General features: G+C 39.4%; 1 protein-coding gene across 1 annotated transcript in view; it reads left to right on the top strand.

The window, feature by feature from the left end:
• The window catches only part of NLRC4 (NLR family CARD domain containing 4), a 49607-nt gene that overhangs the window by 26310 nt on the left and 1787 nt on the right, over positions 1–21510 (top strand). The window contains exons 5-8 of the mRNA XM_027554969.1: positions 1785–1877; positions 2022–2192; positions 4877–4969; positions 5625–5792. Coding sequence (XP_027410770.1) covers positions 1785–1877; positions 2022–2192; positions 4877–4969; positions 5625–5792 — 525 coding nt within the window. The remainder of the gene's footprint in view (positions 1–1784; positions 1878–2021; positions 2193–4876; positions 4970–5624; positions 5793–21510) is intronic.

The raw sequence follows: 21510 nt of genomic DNA, 5'->3' as shown, positions 1-21510 counted from the left end.
TTTTCATTTCATTGTCTTGCCTTATTGCATTATGACTTGCAGTACATAGTGCTGAACAGAAGAGATGAGAGTGAATATCCTCCCTTGTTTCTGATCTTAGGGAGAAAGCATTCAGACTTTCACTATTAAGTATGACATTCATTGTCATTTTTTGTTTTTTTTTTGAGATGCCTTTTGTCAGGTTGAGGAAGTTTCCTTCTATTCCTAGGTGGCTGAGAGTTTTTCTCATGAATAGTTATTAGATTATGACAAATATTTTCGCTGTGTCAATTTATATGATCATTTCATTTTTCTTCTCTAGACTGTTAATATAGTGAATTACATGGATTGATTTTCAAATATCAAAACAATCCTGCGCTCCTGTATGAAGCTCACTTCGTGGTAGTATAATATTCTTTTTATGCATGACTGGACTCCTTGGTAATATTTTGTTGAGAATTTTGGCTTCTATGTTCATGAGAGATACTGCTTCAAAGTTTTCTTTTGTTTTATTTTCTTGGTCTGAGTTTCACGTTGGTTAATGGTAGCTTCATAAAATGAGTTGGGAAGTGTTGCCTGTGTTTCTGTTTCCTGATAGTTATCATGTAGAATTGATGTTATTTCTTCTTTGAAAGTTTGGTAGAATTTGCAAGTTAAATTATCTGTGCTTGAAGCTTTCTTTTTTGAGAAAATTTTAAACTACAAATTCAATGTCCTTAGTTACATAGGACTATTCAGGTTATTTATGTAATGTTGGATAAATTTTAGTAGCTTGGGGCTTTCAAGAAATTGTGTAGTTTTCAGTGCAAGTTTGATGTATGAAGCAGGGTACTCAAAGTCGGTGCTCTGGGGTGAGGTGGGGAGGGAGGTAGGAGGCAGGTTCAGGACAGGGAGACACATGTGCACCCGTGGGTGATTCATATTGATGTATGGCAAAAATCACCTCAATATTGTAAAGAAATTATCCTCCAATTAAAATAAATTAATTAATTAAAAAAAGAAATTGTGTAGTTTTATCTATAAAAATCCTATGGACAGAAGAGCCTGATGGGCTACATACAGTCCACGAGGTCACAAGAGTCAGACACGACTGAGTGACTAAAACACACACACATCTGTGTTGTCAAATTTATGCATATTTTTCTTTGTTCTTTTAACATCTGTGATTTCTGTATTGTTATCTTCCTTTTCATTTCTGATATTTGTAATTTGTTTTTCTTCATTTTTTATTTATCAGTCTTGCTAGAAATTTATCAAATTTATTGTTCTTTTCATGGATACAGCTTTTAATTTACATTGATTTTCCCCTATTGTTTATGTTTGCAATTTTTTATTGATTTCTGCCCTTTATTATTGCATTGCTTCTTCTTCCATTGGGTTTATGTTGCTCCTCTCTGTCTGGTTTCTTAAGTAAGCTTAGGTTACTGATTTGAAAATTTTCCTTATTTCTAATATAAGTATTCAATGCTCTAAATCTCCCTTTAAGCAACTGTTAATCTGTGATTTTGATATATTTTAGTTTTAAAAAAATTTTTTTCAAAATATTATCCAATTTTCCTTGAGACTTATTTGATGCTTGTATAGAAGTGTGTTGTTTAATTTCCACCTGTTTGGAGATTTCCCAATTACCTTTCCAGTGTAATTCCATTATATTGGGAAGACATGATTCTATCTCTGACCAAAAATTATATATTTGTGTTTCAATTTCATGAACATTTCTTGCCCATAGTAGAACAAAATTCTTTTGATTGGTCACAGAAATCTAGTAAATGACAGCTGAACACCAATCCCTTTTCTTTTGGCAGGTGGTCTGACTGACAATTTAGGTAATTTGAAGAATCTTATGAAGCTCATACTGGATAATATTCAGATGAATGAAGAAGATGCTTTAAAACTAGGTCAGATTTTTGTTTTCTCTATTATTTTTATTAATATAAGTTTAATAATAAGAACAGTTAAGACTCTGACACTGTGTTTATACACTGCAAGAAGGCCTTTATGTACTTGCTGTCCTAATGCATTTCCTTTCCATTGGTCTGCAGCTGAAGGTCTGACAAATCTGAAAAAGATGTGCTTACTTCGTTTGACCCACTTGTCTGATATAGGGGAAGGAATGGATTACATAGTCAAGTCTCTATCAGCTGAACCCTGTGACCTTAAAGAAATTCAATTAGTCTCCTGCTGCCTGTCAGGAAATGCTGTGAAAACCCTAGGTAACTGCTGCCTATAATTGAATGAAAACAGTGTAAGAAAACATGTGATATGTTTATACCAAGGCATGCTAAATCTCTCAAATGGAAATTTAGTCTTTAGAGAAATTGGAAAAGATAATAAAGACTGCTAGGTAATATCTAACCTATTTTTATGATCTCTGTGATTGGAATGAAAATTTATTATGGATGAATAATAGGAGAGAATTTTGGGATAATTGAAGATGTCATTTTAAGAGAGGGTAAGTGAAAGTGAAAGTCACTCAGTTGTGTCCTACTCTTTGAGACCCCATGAACTATATAGTCCATGGAATTCTCCAGGCCAGAATACTGGAGTGGGTGGCTGTTCCCTTCTCTAGAGGATCTCCCCAACCCAGGAATCGAACCCAGGTGTCCCGTACTGCTGGTGGATTCTTTATCAGCTGAGCCACCAGGGAAGCCCAAGAGAGGGTAAAGAGGAAGAAAGTAAGAAATGAGTGATTGAAACTTGGCACATTCTGTTATATAATAACTGCTTAATAAAATTTTGATTGAATGGATAAATAAGTGATTGAGAAGCAGAGAGAGAAGGATTTTCTTAAATGTTCTCTGTCCTAATTCTTACCTATTGCCTGGTTAAGATGGAGGTAATATGCATCAATATAAGAGCTGAGTCTTGAGTTCCTAAAGGGTGTATATACCAAGTATGGAGAAACTTTTGCATATTTCTGGATAAACTAGATATGGTCAATTTAGATGTTTTTTTTAAATTTAGGATTTTGGGGAAAAGATGGTCTAGCCCTTTAAAAAACAGAATAAACAACTGCTAAGAATCTGTAAACTTTCCTAAGAAAATTATGTATACACCAGTGTAAACCAAAAGTTGCAGATACCTAGGGATTAGAAAAGGCCAGACAAACAATGAGAGGCATAAGAATGATGAGCACACTCCTTTACTTCTTCACTTGCCCTGGGGAGAGACAGGTTTAGAACTGAAAATACTAGCTGTACCCTTTTTAAGAGGAGCTCTGCAGGTTTTAAAAAATTATTTATTTGTTTAGGCTCTGTTGGGTCTTTGTTGCTGCTTGGGCTTTTCTCTATTTGCCATAAGTAGGGGCTACTTTCTAGTTGCTTTCTTACTGAAGTGGCTTCTCTTGTTGAGGAGCACAGGCTCTGGGGAACACAGGCTTCGGTAGTTGTGGCTCCAAGGCCCTAGAGCACAGGCTCAGTAGCTGTCGTGCACGGGCTTAGTAGTTCTGTGGCATGTGGAATCAACCTGGACCAGGGATGGAATCCATGTGTCTTGCATGGGCAGGCAGATTCTTTACCACTGAGCCACCAGGGAAGTCCCAGGCTTTGTATTTGAAACCAAATCACAGAAGATACTTTACTCTAAGAAAAGGGTTCATATGATTGATTAAAAATAATAATAGCTAATATTATAACAAGAGTATGTATTCATTAAAAAACTGACTAATTTCTAACGGGGATATTTCCAATCAGTCTTGATAGGAAAAACTTCAACTAAATTAAACAACCATGATAAATATACGAAAATGAAGAAAAGAATTAAGCAGTTCCTCACTAGAATGATAGTGTCAGGAGAGTGTAATTTCGTCAGTTCTGTCTTGCCGCAACAAAGATTTGAAATGGTGGACCAGTGTTACAGCTCAGAGTTGTATTCAGCAAACAAAGGATAGTACACCCTTGAGGTGTGAAGGCAGGCTGACCCCAGAGGAGAGGCCCCACCTGTTTTGACTCCCTCTTTTTCACGTTTTTGTCTCCTACCTTCTGAGCCTGCCATATGCAAATTAGGGCTAGCCAGGAAGAGGGTGTGTTTGTTTCACCTGAGGTTCTCACTCCAGTCCTCAAAATTTTCCTTTGTTCCTTTTTCATGGGCTTTCCCCTTTCTTGGACTCCTTTCTCCTATTCTAACCACCTAACAATGGCATTTATGATTAATGTTTACATGTAATATAGTTTCCCAAAATTTTAACCTCAATATATTTGTATTTTTGTTATTAAAATACCTCTCTTATAGATAGCATGGAGTTGGGTCTTGCTTTGAAAAAGAAAATCTAGTTTTATTCATCTTTGTCTTTAATTGGAATGTTTAATCCCATTAATATAATTATTTATATGAATAGATTTCCAGCTGCCATTTTGCTATTTATTTTCTGTTTTTCTCATCTGTCTTTTTTAATTTCTAAGTTTTTATTATTAGCATCACAACTATGACATTAACAAAATTACCTAAACTGAGTACACAAAGAACAGCCCATCTTATCTGGTTTTGTTCCTTTGTTTCTCCTGCATGATAGGGTATTTAGAATTGTAAGCAACCTCAAGAGTTTATCCATTTCAACTTCCTCATTCTAATGATGAAGCTGCTGAAGCCTAGAAAAGCAGAGTGACTTTACTAAAATGACATAAAAACTGTCTTCCAGGCTGCATTAGGCTTATGGTGAATTGAAGTTTTTTAGTCAGAACTTAGGACCAGGAAATATATGTGCATCAATCATAGTTGTGGCAAGCGGGGGTTAAATCTTTCCAGAGACGTTTTTGGAATAATTATATTAATCAAGTGAAATAATGTTTTGTATGCTGCCAACAAAGAAAACAAGGACTCAGAATTCTTCTAAGGATATTTTAAAATGCACTTTAGTTCCCTGAAAGTCTTGTTTTGGATTGAAATTTCTTTTTTCCAGCTCAGAATCTTCATAACCTGGCCAGACTGAGCATTCTTGATTTATCTGAAAATCATCTGGAAAAGGATGGAAAAGAAGCTCTTCAGCAACTAAGTAAGAATGACAATTTAGCCAAAACCAAATACTCAAAAGGTCAGAAAAGCAGAGCCTGACTCCTGCAGTTTCGTTTATCCACATACGCCTTACTAGATGGACCTCAGTGAAAGTGAAAGTCATTACATAAGTCAATGTAGCCCTTTTCTAAACTACTCTTGAAGAATACAGGCCAATGGTTTTTGAGTTATTAGTTTTCCCATATCATTGCACCTGAGATTCCCACTTGCTTGCCTCCTTCCAGGGAGCTAGTGTCTGAGAGTGACATTCAAGGCAATTTTGCTTAAGAAGTTAGTAATAAGATTTTTAAGCTGTGATAACAATTCTGTGATTATGTTAAAATAAAACAACCTGGTACTTACTGTCTGAGATTTGTTTCAAAATAATATAGAAGGGAAGGAATTTGATGACAATGAAACAAGATTATCCATGATTTGGTTTTTGTTGAAAGTTGGCATATTAGTACATATAGTTTTATATATTTTTGTATATTTTTGAACACTTCCCATAAAAATATTAACAAAAAAACAAGTAGATTCTTGTTGCCCACTGAGCAGGCTTCAGAGATAATAGTCATTCCTTCTCTCACATCCCTTCATCCTTTATCAATTTTGAGATGGATCCAATTTCTGAAACTGCTCCCTCGTTCTTCAAGTTGACAGGCTGCATATCTTAGAACAGCTAACCGTTCTGATGCTGCCCTGGTGTGGTGATGTACGAGTCAGTCTGGCCAGACTGTTGGAGCAACTGGAGAGGGTCCCACAGCTCGTCAAGCTTGGGCTGAAAAACTGGAGACTCACAGATGCAGAGATAAGAATTCTAGGTAGGTATACATACAGAGCTAAGAGAAAGGAAGTTAGCCCTCACAAAGTTCTTCAATTGGCTTGTTCTATTTAGTTAGCTAGCATCTGATTTGTTTATTTGACTCCTCTTTTTTATACAAACATAGTAGAAGAGTGTTCACATATGTTAAAGAGTAAAATGATTGAAGACACTAGCCTGTCTTCAAGCATTTCACCTAAAGTGTTTAAAGGAAAAACATTCACATTATCTGATAAGATGTATTATGTTAGGAATTGCTCTTCCTGGCCTTAACTATCTGAAATTCAGCAAGGCCCCTCCAATCTTGGGAAATATGTTTAAGTCATTTGTTGGGTATTCAAAACAAGTAAGGAAAAGAAAGAAAGAATGTGTTAGTCGTTCAGTCGTGTCCAATTCTTTGTGACCCCATAGACTGGAACCCCAGCCTCCTCTGTCCATGGAATTCTCCAGGTGAGAATACTGGAGTGAATAGCCATTCCCTTCTCCAGGGGATCTTTCCAACCCAAGGACTGAACCCGCATCTCTTATGTCTCCTGCATTGCAGGCACATTCTTTACCATCTGAGCCATCAGGGAAGCCCAAGTGCAATTTTAATGTAAATGGGATCATGGAATACATTTAAGAAGCTGCAAAATTTCCCAGGAACAAAAAAAGATACATAGATGACTGAAGACACAACAGCCTCAGGCAGTTGAAGTGTCCCCACGCTCTCTGTATTAGTTATCATGTCTGTGTAAGATGACTCCAAAATTTGTGGCTTAAACCAACTATAAAACAAACAACTATAAACATTACCTCACATTGCTGTGGGTCAGGAATTTGGAAGCAGCTTAGCTGGGTGGTTCTGGCTTTGTGTCATGAGGTTGCAGTACAGATGTTGACTGGGGCTGCTGGAAACCTGCTTCCAAGGTGGCTCCTCACTTGATTGGCAGCTTCGTGCTGGCTGTTGGATGGGGCATTATTTTCTCATCCCTGGACCTCTCCATACACTGCTTGCATGTCCTCAGAACACGGCAGCTCACTCTCTCTAGAGCAAGAGATCCAGAAGAGAAATCAGTTAGACGTTGCAATACCCTTTATGACCTAGCCTGGGAAGATCATTCTGGGGTCATCTCTGCTGTGTCCTATGGTTACTCATGTCAGCCCAACCCAGTGTGGGAGGGGACAACACAGAAGAGTGGATACTAGGAGGTGAGGGTCACTGGAGCCAACTTGAAGGCTGACTACTATATTACCTAAGGCAAAGGATTGGTGAAAACAGCCTTGACTGCCTTCATCTCCCTCACAGATTGTCTAGAAAGTACTAATAGGATACATATCATAAAACTTACCATTTTAACCATTTTAAAATCTACAGTTTTGTGGAATTCACGTTCTTAAGCAACCACCATCACCATCCATCTCTAGAACTTTTTCATTTTCCCTGGCTGAAACTCTGTACTCATTAAAGACTAACTCCCTCTTTTAAAAATTTCTCTTAGAGAGGTGTATGTCTTTAATTCCTTAGGCTGCCCAAAGGTTCTGCAATTCTTAGTGGTGCTGAGATTCTGGGTCTTTCCTTCCCTTGATTCTTTTATTTATTTTTGGTTGCACTGGCTCTCTGCTGCTGTGCTTGGACTTTGGGGCTACTCTTGGTTGCAGTGCGTGGATTTCTGATCATGGTGGCTTCTCTTGTGGGACACAGGGTCTACGGCACAGAGGCTTCAATCGTTGCGGCTTGCAGGCTTAGTTGCTCTGCAGCATGTGGGATCTTCCTGGATCAGGGATTGAACTGTGTGCTCTGCATTGGTAGGCAGATTCTTAACCCATGGGCCACCAGGGAAGTCCTCTCCTTCCTTTAATTTCTAACTCCACTTCCATCTCCTCTACCTGCTCCCTTAACCATCAAATCATATCATCCTGGGTGTCATTCTTTCAGGACCTTCTGCTATTCTGGGTGATATTGGAAGCAGGTGGGGTTTCTGTGACAGGCTAATTAGCTAATAAATAATCCTTCTCAGGTAACCTCATACCTAAAGTAAGTAGGAAAGGTTATGTCTTTTCAAGGAGGCTGTTGGGAAGTGTGTAGAATTAGAATTACAGGTGAGGGAAGGCATTTTTACATAGAGAACCTTTATCATCTTTCATATCTGTAAGTAGGTAGTTGCTTAACTTGCCCACTTCTGAGGCTGACTACTGAGACCAGAGAAGGAGATGCTGTGGTGGGTTTATTAAGAACTAAGCTAAGGGAGTAGTTTGCCATTTCACTTTAATAGCCTAGTGCCTAACAGTGTCCATATGTAAATGAGAAATATAAATATAACAGAAGACAGCTGACTCTTGGGAATTTACCTGTAATGATGTACCCCAAGATGCAAGTGAAAAAATGACAAAATGAAGAACTAATTTATTCTCAAAGTGTTTTTAAAAAGAATTGTGGAATTACCATTATATACCTAATAAAACATAACTATTATCCCTGTTTTATAAATAGAGACATGGAATCTTCTCAGCAGTCCAGTGGTTAGGACTCTGCACTTCCTCTGCAGGGGCTACCAGTTCCATCCCTGGTTGGGGAATTAAGATACCTCATGCCATGCAGCAAGGCCAAAAAAATTTTTTTTAAAAAAGAAGCAGAGACATAAGAAAGTTGTCAGGCCAAAGCAGGGAGAGGGCTAGAGACAGAAGAGTTGATGAAAGGAGCAAGCGAGTACAGGTGCTGGCATGGCTCCTCTCCAGCCATTTCCTCCACCCTGCAAAGGTATAAGGGCTTCCCAGGTGGCTCAGTGGTAAAGAATCCGCCTGCCAATGAAGGACACCCAGGTTCGATCCCTGGATCAGGAAGATCCCCTGGAGTAGGAAATGGCAACACACTCCAGATTCTTGCCTGGAAAATCCTATGGACAGAGGAGCCTGGTGGGCTAAAGTTCTTGAGATCGCGAAGAGTCAGACACAACTGAGTGTGCACACACATGCAGCTAGAGGTATAAAAAGCAGTCTGCTTGGATGTGAGGCACTAGCTGAAGAGTGAGAGCCAAGCATTCTCTGCCTTTGGTCTCTAGCCAGGTGAAGAGACTGCTGTCTGTCAGTCCCCTCTAGAGGCTCCATCATTATGAAGTGGTTAAGTGAATTAGTTTTAGAGTCAGACAGACCTACCCATCCCTTCCACTTGATAGATGTATGACCTGCAGCAACTTCAAGCTGCTGAACCTCAGTTTGCTCATCTGTCAAATGGGGATAATTACAATGCCTACCATATGAGAGGTTATTATACTAATCCATAATTGAGCTAATGAATAGTAAGAAGTTCAATATTGATTCATTGTATATACTCAATAAATGGTACTGTGATCATTATTCTCTGGCAGCTTCAAGGGGAACCAAATGCTAGGGTCATCTTTCTTTAAAAAAGAACTTCTTCAGGCTGCTCACTTTTGATGTATGAGATCCTTCACAATAGAGCCCCAGTCCACTTTCTTCTCCATCTTCATCTTCTGCATGCCTCCCCACCTATGTGAGGCTTCATCCACCTCTTGCTAGTCCTCCAAAATGCCTTTGTACATGTGCTCCCTCTAGGAAGTCCTTCACCTCCTCTACAGTCCTTTAAGACCTAGCTGATGCATCTCTTTCTTGGTGAAATAGTCTCCTTTTTAAAAAAATTTTATTTATTTTTAATTGGATGATAATTGCTTTATAATGTTGTGTTGGTTTCTGCCATACATCAACATAAATCAGCCATAGGTATACATATGTCCCTCCTTCTTGAGCCTCCCTCCCACTCCATCTCACCCCTCTAGGCTGTCAGAGAGCACTAGGGCGAGTTTCCTGTGCTACACAGAAGCTTCCCACTAGCTACTCTTGGTAAAATAGTCTCCTTATGCTCGCTCTTCTGCACCCCTAAGAGTAACCTAGACATTGTTTTAAGCCTCTTGTCCAGAGTCTTTCAAATTTTTTTGACTATGACCCATATTTTAAAAGTATATTTTATCTTGTTATCCAATGCACACATACACATACATTTTTATAGTATTTATATATACTTGAAAGTCTTCTTAAAACCACTAAAAAAAGGGAAAAGATGTGGTACATATATACACTGGAACATTAGCCATAAAGAAGCATGAAATGCCATTTGTAGCAACATGAATGGACCTAGAGATGATCATGTGAAGTGAAGGAAGTCAGACAAAGAAAGACAAATATATGACATCACTTGTAAGTGGAATATAAAAATGATGCAAATACTTATTTACAGACTCTCAGACATAAAAAAAATCTTATGGTTACCAAAGAAAACAGCAGGATTGGGGGCAGGTGGAGAATTAAATTGGAAGTTTGGGATTAACATATACACACTGCTGCTGCTGCTGTTAAGTCGCTTCAGTCGTGTCCGACTCTGTGCGACCCCAGAGACAGCAGCCCACCAGGCTCACCTGTCCCCGGGATTCTCCAGGCAAGAACACTGGAGTGGGTTGCCATTTCCTTCTCCAATGCATGAAAGTGAAAAGTGAAAGGGAAGTCGCTCAGTTGTGTCCGACTCCTAGCAACCCCTTGGACTGCAGCCTACCAGGCTCCTCCGTCCATGGGATTTTCCAGGCAAGAGTACTGGAGTGGGGTGCCATTGCCTTCTCCGAACATATACACACTACTATATATATAAAATAGATGGGCAACAGTATATATATATATATATATATATATATATATATATAAATATAAAATAGATTGGCAACAGTACAACACAGGGAACTTTCAATATCTTACAATAACCTATAATGGAAAAGAATCTGAACAGGAAAAATATATATACAGAATTAAGTCACTTTGGTGTACACCTGAAACTAACATATTATAAGTGAACTATACTTCAATTTAAAAAACGATTTTAAAAAAACTGCTCTAATCCATATGCTAGATCCAGGGCTCTGTTTCCATGGTCCCTCCTGGCTCTGCACTTCTGTTTTTGTGTGACTCTGGATCTGTGTCAACTTAACCCCTGTGGTGTCCCTTTCCCTATTCTCCAAGTTACTCAGATGGGGAGAGTTCACTTATCCTTAACATTTACAAGAAGGTCCCAGTATAACTACAGATGTAGCAGATTTACTGAATGCTTATAAGTATTTGTAAAGGGTGGACTTACATGATAGCTCTGAAGAGCACTTAACTTTAATATTGGCACTTCCCCTTTCTCAAATAGATGCAAGACTATTTCTGCCAATTCAGGCTCCAATTGCCTGTCAATTACCCTGTCCTATTTCATCACCATCTCTTACAATCCCTGAAAAAAAAAAAAAATCCTTCTATGTGATTATGATCTATGTGATTATGAAGAGTAACTCAATTACATCTAGCCCCCTAATACCAAACTCAGTTCAGGACCTTCCTTCACATTGTTGTTCAGTCGCTAAGTCGTGTCCAATCTTTTACCACACCATGGACTGTAGCCCGCCAGGCTCCTCTGTCCATGGGATTTCCCAGGCAAGAATACTGGAGAGGGTTGCTAGTTTCTTCTCCAGGGGATCTTCCTGACCCAGGGATGGAACTCGGGTCTCCTTCATTGACAGGAGGATTCCTTACCACTGAACCACCAGGGAAGCCCTTCCTTCACATAGCCAGACTAATGTGCTCTATGAATAACAGGCTTACATTCAGGTTTCTCCTCTTCCCCTCTACTGCTGGGCTCTATTAACAGCAGAGAGAAGAACAGATTTATTTCCTCCATAATACGAATCATGTTAAAAGGCAGAAGAAGCCAAAATCAGGGTTCCTTTTGGTTTTGTGTTTTTTAATTGACGTGTAACATACCCACAGGAAAGTGTACAAATCCTAAGTAGATAGTACAATGAATTTTCATAAGGTTCATATACCCATGTAACTAGTACCCAGATCAAGACGTGGAAGAATAAAAAAAAAAAGAAAGAAAGAAACAGAAGATTCTCAGCTTTGTAGCTTCCTTCTCCCAGCTTCCTAACTTCTAACATCATAGATTAGTCTTGGCTGCTTTTTAATTTTACATAAATGGAATCATACACTGTATATTCTTTTGAGTTTTCTTTGGTTCAATATCATGTGTATGAAATTCATCCATATTATTATGTGTATACAAGATTCATTCATTCTCATTGCTGTAAAATCTATTGTATGAACATACTTCAACTGGTTTTTCCCATTCTACTGTTGATATTTGAGTAATTTTATCTTTCAAATACTATAAATAGTGCTGCTATGAACATCCTTGTGTACATCTTCTGGTGAACATATGGGCACATTTCTGCTGGGTGTCTATACAGGAGTGGGTTTGGGTTACAGGTAAAGCATATGTTAAACTTTGGGCTTCACTGGTGGCTCAAATGGTAGAGTCTGCCTGCAGTGTAGGAGACCTGGGTTTGATCCCTGGGTTGGGAAGATCCCCTGGAGGAAATGGCTACCTACTCCAGTATTCTTGCCTGGAGAGTACCATGGACAGAGGAACCTGGTGGGCTACGGTTCATGGGGTCATAAAGTGTTGGATGCAACCGACTTTCACTTTTCATATGTTTGGCTTTAATATACATGTCAGTCTTCCAATGTGCTTATATTCAATTCTGGTTTAAAAAAACTGTGGTTTTTATTATTACACACAGACAGCCATTTATTTTTGTTAGCACACTTACCATTTGAACTTAGAGAATGTATTCATATATCTATCTGCCCCACTTAACTGTGAGATCTTAGAGAACAGGGCTCAGGCCATTAGACTTGGTATTGAGTGTATTTCCCACACTCAATAAATATGTTGTATAAAAGAATGAAAGAACTTATAGCACCTCCACTATTTGCCATGAGATATAGGCTAGCTTGGGTTCTTAGAAAACCCATTATAGTAAATGCTATTTTCTTATATATAAAATATCCCCAAATTTGAAAATACATTTGTATGATTTCACAAACTCTTTATGATATCTGAACCAACCAATTCTTCAAACCTCTAGCAAAAGTTTCTTGACTCTGGTCCATCATACTTCTCCTGGCTTAGATCTGGCTTTGGGATTCACATCCCTATTTAGTGATGGTACATGTGATGGATGAGATGCAATATGCCTTGACATGGGATAATAAAATTCAGGCTAGTAATAAGAGATGGGGAGTCTAATGAAATATAGGCTACCAAGGAAGAAGCAGGGAGGAAATGTCATAGTAAGTGTTTAATGAAATATGTGGTAGATAAGATGCGCTGGAGACATAAGGTGTATTTTCAGAAAAGTACCTTTTTACCAAGGGTTTTAGACACCTCCTGGTCCTAACTGAAACCTGGCTCTCCCCTACAACTCTCTTAAACAGTCACTTTTATTCTCTTGATCTTTATGCCTCTCAGAGTCCAAAAGGCAAGGTCAGTTTCTCCTTGATTTTCACTGTCCTTCCAGTCCACACCTCCAAACTCATGAAGGATTCCTACTTCCATGTGGCTTAGGCCATTTAACTGAACTATGGCTTGTTCTTATTGCTATGAACTCCAAATTTACTGTCATGTTTTCTTATGCACTGAAGCCTTTGACAACTGTCTTACAGAATTCCTTACCCTCTAATTTTGGTCATCAACTGAGAAGACTTCATTTCTTATGTGAAACTACTCAGCCAACATTCAGGAACGTCCTTTTTTGTCCTTCTCTTCTATTATCCTTCACCCATCTGTGAGGATGGAATTATCAGATTATGATAACTCCACTTACAACCGTTCTACCCCTAAGATATTAAATCCAGATGATTCATTCTCAAACAGCCTTCTAAATTTCCATCCTAGTTACTTGGTGACTCATCACCAGTTCACTTCATTTCACTGGGACATCCAGTCCATTGAGGCCACTGCCACTTGCCTACTAAATAGCTCCTGTTTATTTTGACTTTTCTTCCCACCTAGTTTAAATTCCGTCCTTCATCCTGCAAACATTCTTGTCAAAATAGCTGAAACTCTTATGGCCCACAGTATGATAAGTCAATTTAGGCAATGACATTTAGTGATGGCCTGTGTGTGTGAAGATGCAAAAGTGAAATGAAGAAAGTGTAATGAGAGATGCAGTTTCTAAATAAAGACTACTTAATGAGATGCAGGAAGAAAATGAGAGTGGAGGTGAGGTGTGAAATTAGATACAGTGGTTAGGGTGTATTTGCTGGCAAAACTGAAAGCCTGGATTGTCCTCAATTTTCCACTTGTTCTGTACCTATACTCAGACCATTGGGAAAAATCACACAATTTGGCAGATAGGTACATTTCAGGTTTATAGTAACAAATTTCAATGAAAATACTTAGAGAAAATGGTAAGAAAGCATTATATATAGAAACATAGCATGCAGCAAGAGCAGGGCTTGAATAAAATGCTTGTAGTCTTACATACTTATATTAGAAGAGAAGAAAGGCTGAAAATTATTGTTTCTAATTTAAGAAGCCAGAAAAAGAGTAAACTCAAGATAATAAACATAAGAATATAAATCAATGAAATAGAAGACAAAAATACATTTAAAGAAAGATTCAGTTCAGTTCAGTTCAGTCGCTTAGTTGTGTCCAACTCTTTGCGACCCCATGAATCTCAGCACGCCAGTCCTCCCTGTCCATCACCAACACCTGGAGTTCACTCAAACTCATGTCCATCGAGTCGGTGATGCCATCCAGCCATCTCATCCTTTGTCGTCCCCTTCTCCTCCTGCCCCCAATCCCTCCCAGCATCAAGGTCTTTTCCAATGAGTCAACTCTTCACATGAGGTGGCCAAAGTATTGGAGTTTCAGCTTTAGCATCAGTCCTTCCAATAAACATCCAGGACCGATCTCCTTTAGGATGGACTTGTTGGATCTCCTTGAAGTCCAAGGGACTCTCAAGAGTCTTCTCCAACACCACAGTTCAAAGCATCAATTCTTCGGCACTCAGCTTTCTTCACAGTCCAACTCTCACATCCATACATGACCACTGGAAAAACCATAGACTTGACTAGATGGACCTTTGTTGGCAAAGTAATGTCTCTGCTTTTGAATATGCTACCTAGGTTGGTTATAACTTTCCTTCCAAGGAGTAAGAATCTTTTAATTCATGGCTGCAGTCACCATCTGCAGTGATTTTGGAGCCCCAAAAAATAAAGTCTGACACTGTTTCCACTGTTTCCTCATCTATTTCCCATGAAGAGACGGGACCAGAAGCCATGATCTTAGTTTTCTGAATGTTGAGCTTTAAGCCAACTTTTTCACTCTCCTCTTTCACTTTCATCAAGAGGCTTTTTAGTTCCTCTTCACTTTCTACCATAAGGATGGTGTCATCTGCACATCTGAGGTTATTGATATTTCTCCCGGCAATCTTGATTCCAGCTTGTGCTTCTTCCAGCCCAGCATTTCTCATGATGCACTCTGCATATAAGTTAAATAAGCAGGGTGACAATATACAGCCTTGACGTACTCCTTTTCCTATTTGGAACCAGTCTGTTGTTCCATGTCCAGTTCTAACTGTTGCTTCCTGACCTGCATATAGGTTTCTCAAGAGGCAAGTCAGGTGGTCTGGTATTCCCATTTCTTTCAGAATTTGCCACAGTTTATTGTGATCCACACAGTCAAAGGTTTTGGCATAGTCAATAAAGCAGAAATATATGTTTTTCTGGAGCTCCCTTGCTTTTTCAATGATCCAGCGGATGCTGGCAATTTGATCTCTGGTTCCTCTGCCTTTTCTAAAACCAGCTTGAACATCTGGAAGTTCACGGTTCACGTACTGCTGAAGCCTGGCTTGGAGAATTTTGAGCATTACTTTACTAGCATGTGAGATGAATGCAATTGTGTGGTAGTTTGAGCATTCTTTGGCATTGCCTTTCTTTGGGATTGGAATGAAAACTGACCTTTTCCAGTCCTGTGGCCACTGCTGAGTTTTCCAAATTTGCTGGCATATTGAGTGCAGCACTTTCACAGCATCATCTTTTAGGGTTTGAAATAGCTCAACTGGAATTCTATCACCTCCACTAGCTTTGCTCCTAGTGATGCTTCCTAAGGCCCAGTTGACCTCACATTCCAGGTTGTCTGGCTCTAGGTGAGTGATCACACCATCGTGATTATCTGGATCATGAAGATCTTTTTTGTATAGTTCTCCTGTATATTCTTGCCACCTCTTCTTAATATCTTCTGCTTCTGTTAGGTCCATATCATTTCTGTCCTTTATTGATCCCATCTTTGCATGAAATGTTCCCTTGGTATCTCTAATTTTCTTGAAGAGATCTCTAGTCTTTCCCATTCTGTTGTTTTCCTCTATTTCTTTGCATTGATCGCTGAGGAAGGCTTTCTTATCTCTCCTTGCTATTCTTTAGAACTCTCCATTCAGATGCTTATATGTTTCCTTTGTTTCTCTTCTTTTCACAGCTATTTGTAAGGCCTCCCCAGACAGCCATTTTGCTTTTTTGCATTTCTTTTCCATGGGGATGGTCTTGATCCCTGTCTCCTGTACAATGTCATGAACCTCAGTCCATAGTTCATCAGGCACTCTATCTATCAGATCTAGTCCCTTAAATCTATTTCTCACTTCCACTGTATAATCATAAGGGATTTGATTTAGGTCATACCTGAATGGTCTAGTGGTTTTCCCTACTTTCTTCAATATAAGTCTGAATTTGGCAATAAGGAGTTCATGATCTGAGTGACAGTCAGCTCCTGGTCTTGTTTTTGCTGACTGTATAGAGCTTCTCCATCTTTGGCTGCAAAGAATATAATCAATCTGATTTTGGTGTTGACTATCTGTTGATGTCCATGTGTAGAGTCTTTTCTTGTGTTGTTGGAAGAGGGTGTTTGCTATGACCAGTGCGTTCTCTTGGTAAAACTCTATTAGCCTTTTCCTGCTTCGTTCCGTACTCCAAGGCCAAATTTGCCTGTTACTCCAGGTTTTTCTTGACTTCCTACTTTTGCATTCCAGTCCCCTATAATGAAAAGGACATCTTTTTGGGGTGTTAGTTCTAAAAGGTCTTGTAGGTCTTCATAGAACCATTCAACTTCTTCAGTGTTACTGGTTGGGACGTAGGCTTTGATACCGATTTTTTTGGGGGGGTGATGTGGTGGCGGCAAGAATACCAGAGTGGGTTGCCATTCCCTTCTCCAGGAGATCTTCCCAAACCAGGGATTGAACCTGGGTCTCCCACATTGTAGGCAGACGCTTTACCGTCTGAACCACCAGGGAAGTTCAAAAGAAAGATTAGTAAAGCTTAAAATGGTTCTTTAATGAGTAACAAAGGAATAGAGATGAAAAATTAAGCAAAATTAATCAAGAAAAAGCAGAGCAACATAAATAATTTCATTTATCAAAGTGTAGACCTAGGCACATGAATGTTTGTAGTGGCTTTATTCATATCACATATCTGATAAAGGACTACTATTTAGAATATATAAAGAACTCCTACAACTCATTGATAAAAAGACAACTTGAAGGAGTTTAGAGAAGACAAAGAATCTAAATAGGCATTTCTCCAAAGAAGATATATAAATGGCTAATAAACATCAGAAAAAATGCTCAGTATCATTAGCCATCAGGGAAATGAAAACCAAAGCCACAGTGAAATGACTCTTACCAACCACTAGGATGGTTACAATAAAAAAAGGACAGGTAATAAAAAGTGTTGACAAGGACATAGAAAAAGTGGAGCCCTCATGTGCTGGTGGTTGGACTGTTTCCTACTTAGGAAAACATTCTGCCACCTCTCCAATGGTTAAACATAGGATTATCAATTCTACCCTGAGGAATCCAAGAGAAATGAAAATATATGTCCATACAAAAGCATGCATAGCAATGTTATCGCATATTTTATAATCCCGAAGTGGAAACAACCCAAGTGTCCATCACTGCTAAATGGATAAACAAAATGTGATATATCTACAAAATAGAGTATTATTCAGCCGTAAAAAGGAATGAAGTGTTAGAACACACTATAACATGGATGAACCTTGAAGATATCATACAAAGTGAAAGAAGCCAGTCACAAAAGACCATATATAGTATGATTACATTCATATGAAATGTCCACAATGGGCAAATCCATAGTGACGAAAAGTGGATTAATGGTTGCCAATGTTGTGGGGTGGGGTGAGAATGACTGCTAATGCTGTGGAGTTCAGTTTTGGGGGTGATGAAGATGTCCTGGAACTAGATAGTGGTGTACAACTTTGTGGATATACTAAAACCCACTACGCTGTTGCCCAGTCATGTCTCTTGAGATCCCAATCCCATGGATTGGGATTTTTCAGGCAATAATACTGGAATGGGTTGCCATTTCCTTTTTCCAGGGGATCTTCCCAACCCAGGAACTGAATGCGAGTCTCCCGCCCGCATCTCCTGCATTTCAGGTAGACTCTTTATTGCTGAGCCCACGGGGAAGCCCCAAACCCACTATAAGTTCAGTTCAGTTCAGTCGCTCAGTCGTGTCTGACTATACCACTATAACTATAGTGGTATAGTTATACTTTAAAATGTTGAATTTTATGGTATGTATATTATATATCAAAAAGACCCTAAAAGTATATCCTAAGCAACTGTATTTACACAGTACTTGTCAAAACTGTATTTTTTAAAATACAAAAGAATGACAAACTCTAAATCAGAACAGTAGTTTCCGTGGGTCAGCGGGGACAGATGTGTGCAACAGGAGGATACCACATAATAGATCCAAGTTTTCATCCATGTTCTTATTCTCAGGTTAAGTGATAGATTCATGAGTTAATAGGTGAAATTAGTGATCTATCCACTTCTGAATAAACAATAAACACAACCTGTCAACATTTCCTGACAATCTTACTGTGCCTCTGTATGCAGCTCTCTCTATATAAACAATTTTAAACTTTATTCTCCTTAATCCATGTCTTTCTCTATTTCACAATGAATGTGATTCCCCCCTCCCATGCCCCGCCTTTCCTTTTCTTATTACATTATAGTAGGTCTCTCCCCCTTTAAGGGCAGTCTCTCTGCTCTAGCCTTGACTGAGATCCCACCCCTGCCCTCATCCCTGTTCAAGATCATTTCACCAATTATGCCCTTCTTTACTCTTTCCTATCAGTTTTTAAAGGTGCTCAGGTCTCTCTCATTTTATATAGAACTCTTCCTGACTCCTATCTTCCTCCTATGACTATCATCCTCTCCCTCCTTCCCTTCAAGGCAAAAATTTATGTACCCTCAACACATCTCCACTATCTGACCATCCTCTGCTTCCTACTTATTCCAGCTGACTCTACACACTTGCAACGACTCAATGGATATTTTCCCAAAGTGTTTAACTTACCTATGTAAAAGTTGATGCTGAGTACTCTCTCCTTTTCAAAATGTTCTCTTGACTTCCGTGCTACCTTGGTAGCTTCTCAGTCTCCTTTGCCATGGCAGTTCCTCCATACAGATGTTAAACGCTCCCAATTTTCCTTAGAACCTAGTCCTAGGTTCTCCACTCTTCTTCCTTAGATTACACTTCATCTTAAAGCTGTAATTGCCATATTTAAATTTTCACTCCCCAAATTTTGTTTCTTCCTGATCAGCAATCTGGGACTATTGAATAGGAATCATTGTGAGCTCAAGGATCTACTGCACCTGTCCTCACTTACTTTTTTAGGTGACATAGTTTGATTTAAATGTTTGAGGCTAAACTCACAATTTAGCATGTTCTCAAACAGGCATCACATCTGAACTCCATTACCCAATTTTTTCCTCAAAAAAAAAAAAGAACCACCACAGACCATACTTATGTTCTAGCTCAGTGGTAAGTTCTGGGCCAAATCATTCTGCCAAATGGATCCTCAGAATTTTGCAAGTGCTCTGTTTTGCTATCTACTTGTAATTTTTTTTAATAGCATCTTATTTTTATTGTTAGACACAGGAAATTTTGGGGGTCTCTGAAAAAAACTAAATTTATGAAGTTCATTTTTCCTGATCCCTATGTTGCCTCATTTCTTGGGAGCTTTTTGTTCGACTTTTTGTCTGTCTTTAGTTCCTTGTTGGAGGCTGTTCTCAACTGTCTGGTATTCCTGTTCTCTTCACATTTTAGAGTGAGGCACAAATTGGTAGGAAGCTCCCTGCACCTGAGGGAGGGGCTTAGGCTCACCGTGGGTGGTCAGGAAAGAAAAACAGCTCTTCCTGTGTAGGGCCTTCCTTGGAGGCAGTTCAATTTTCCCTGAGAAGGATCCTTGTCTTTCTCCTGGAGCATGTAAGTGCAGCTGCCACTGCTCTGCAAACAAAGTGGGGCTGGAAGGTCTATTGCCTTTGTGTGTTCCCAAGGCACCTGGACCTACCACAGCACCTATCTTCCATCCAGTTACTTCATTATGCATGTTTTCACACTACATGTAAGCCCAAGAAGACAGAGACCATATGTCCTTTTACGTTATCCCCAGCACTCAGCACAATCCAGGATACATGGTAGGCACTCAAAACTGTTTGTTGAATGAATAAATGGTAAGAGCTCTGGCTCAGGGGAACTATAGGGTGGTCTCTTCCACACTAGAGCTTTGTTTAGGTTGTAGGAACCCTTCATGGATCAGAATCCTTCTACCCAGAGAATCTGAGATTTCTGCCTGGAATTAGGATCAAGGCACTTGCATTCTCCACAACCCACATACAGCCTACAGAGCTAAATGTCACTGATTCCTCTTCTCTCAGAAGTAGTCTGCTCCTCATGATGACAAAAACGCCAGATTCAATGAACAAAATGTGTGCCCTTGTGAATTACATTGCTTGTTCTTGGTTCCTGTGCTTGTGCACATTCTGGTAATTATCCAAAAATCTCTCTAATTGATACCATTCTTTAAGCCTGGCAGGTAGCCTGTATAAATAGCTTACCCTTTGAGGGTGGGGTGGGCTTGAAATTCTTCGTTAGAGTTCCTTTCAGGTGATGCAATCTGTTCTGGTAATTAAGAAGGAGAAATGAAGTTGCTTTTTGTGGAGGAAGGAGCTTTATATGCAGACATGCTAACTGGCAACCAGTATTTTGACTGAGCACATACTTTGCTGGGAAGAACCTGGGAACGAGGCAGAGACAGAAAGGACTTGAGAATGAGGTGTAAGAAGAGAAGGGAGAAACCTATGAGGAAGAAAGAAGGGCTCATTATGGGAAGGAGGAAGAAAGGAGAAAGTGAGGCCCTATGTATGGATGAGGCTGGGCACAGGCTATGCTGGTCTAAGGAGACCCAGCCACACCTTGGCTTACAGAGCAGAGCTATATTCCCCTCTCCTGTAACACTCAGGAGTGTGCAGTCCAGGCAGGTGGAGTGGCTTTGCTCTGTGCAGTCTTTCAGACTCAGATACCTACATGTTCTTTACTCCTCCGTTACTTAGGGTGTTACCTTTGACTTCATGGTAATGGCTAGGATATTTACCTTTCCATTGTAGGAGTACTTTTTTTAAAAAATAATTTTAAACATTTATTTATTTATGATTGTGCTGGGTCTTTGTTGCTACACAGGCTTTTCTCCAATTGCAGAGAGTGGGGATTACTCTCTAGTTGCAGTTAAGCATGCTTCTTCTTGCAGTGGCTTCTCTTATTGCAGAGCATAGACTATAGGGTGTGTGGACTCAGTATTTGTAGCTGGCAGGCCCTTGAGCACAGGCTTAACAGTGGTGGCGTATGGGCTTAGCTGCTCTGAGGCATGTGGGATCTGCCTGGACCAGGGATTGAAACCCTGTCTCCTGCATTGGCAGGTGGATTCTGATCCACTGAGCCACCAGGGCAGCCTTGTTCAGTTCAGTCACTCAGTTCTGACTCTTTGCAACCCCATG

Source organism: Bos indicus x Bos taurus, chromosome 11 (genome assembly GCF_003369695.1).
Source record: "Bos indicus x Bos taurus breed Angus x Brahman F1 hybrid chromosome 11, Bos_hybrid_MaternalHap_v2.0, whole genome shotgun sequence".
NCBI classification, from domain to species: domain Eukaryota; kingdom Metazoa; phylum Chordata; class Mammalia; order Artiodactyla; family Bovidae; genus Bos; species Bos indicus x Bos taurus.
The sequence above is the reverse complement of the archived record's forward strand: the minus strand, read 5'-3'. Positions and strand labels throughout refer to the sequence as shown.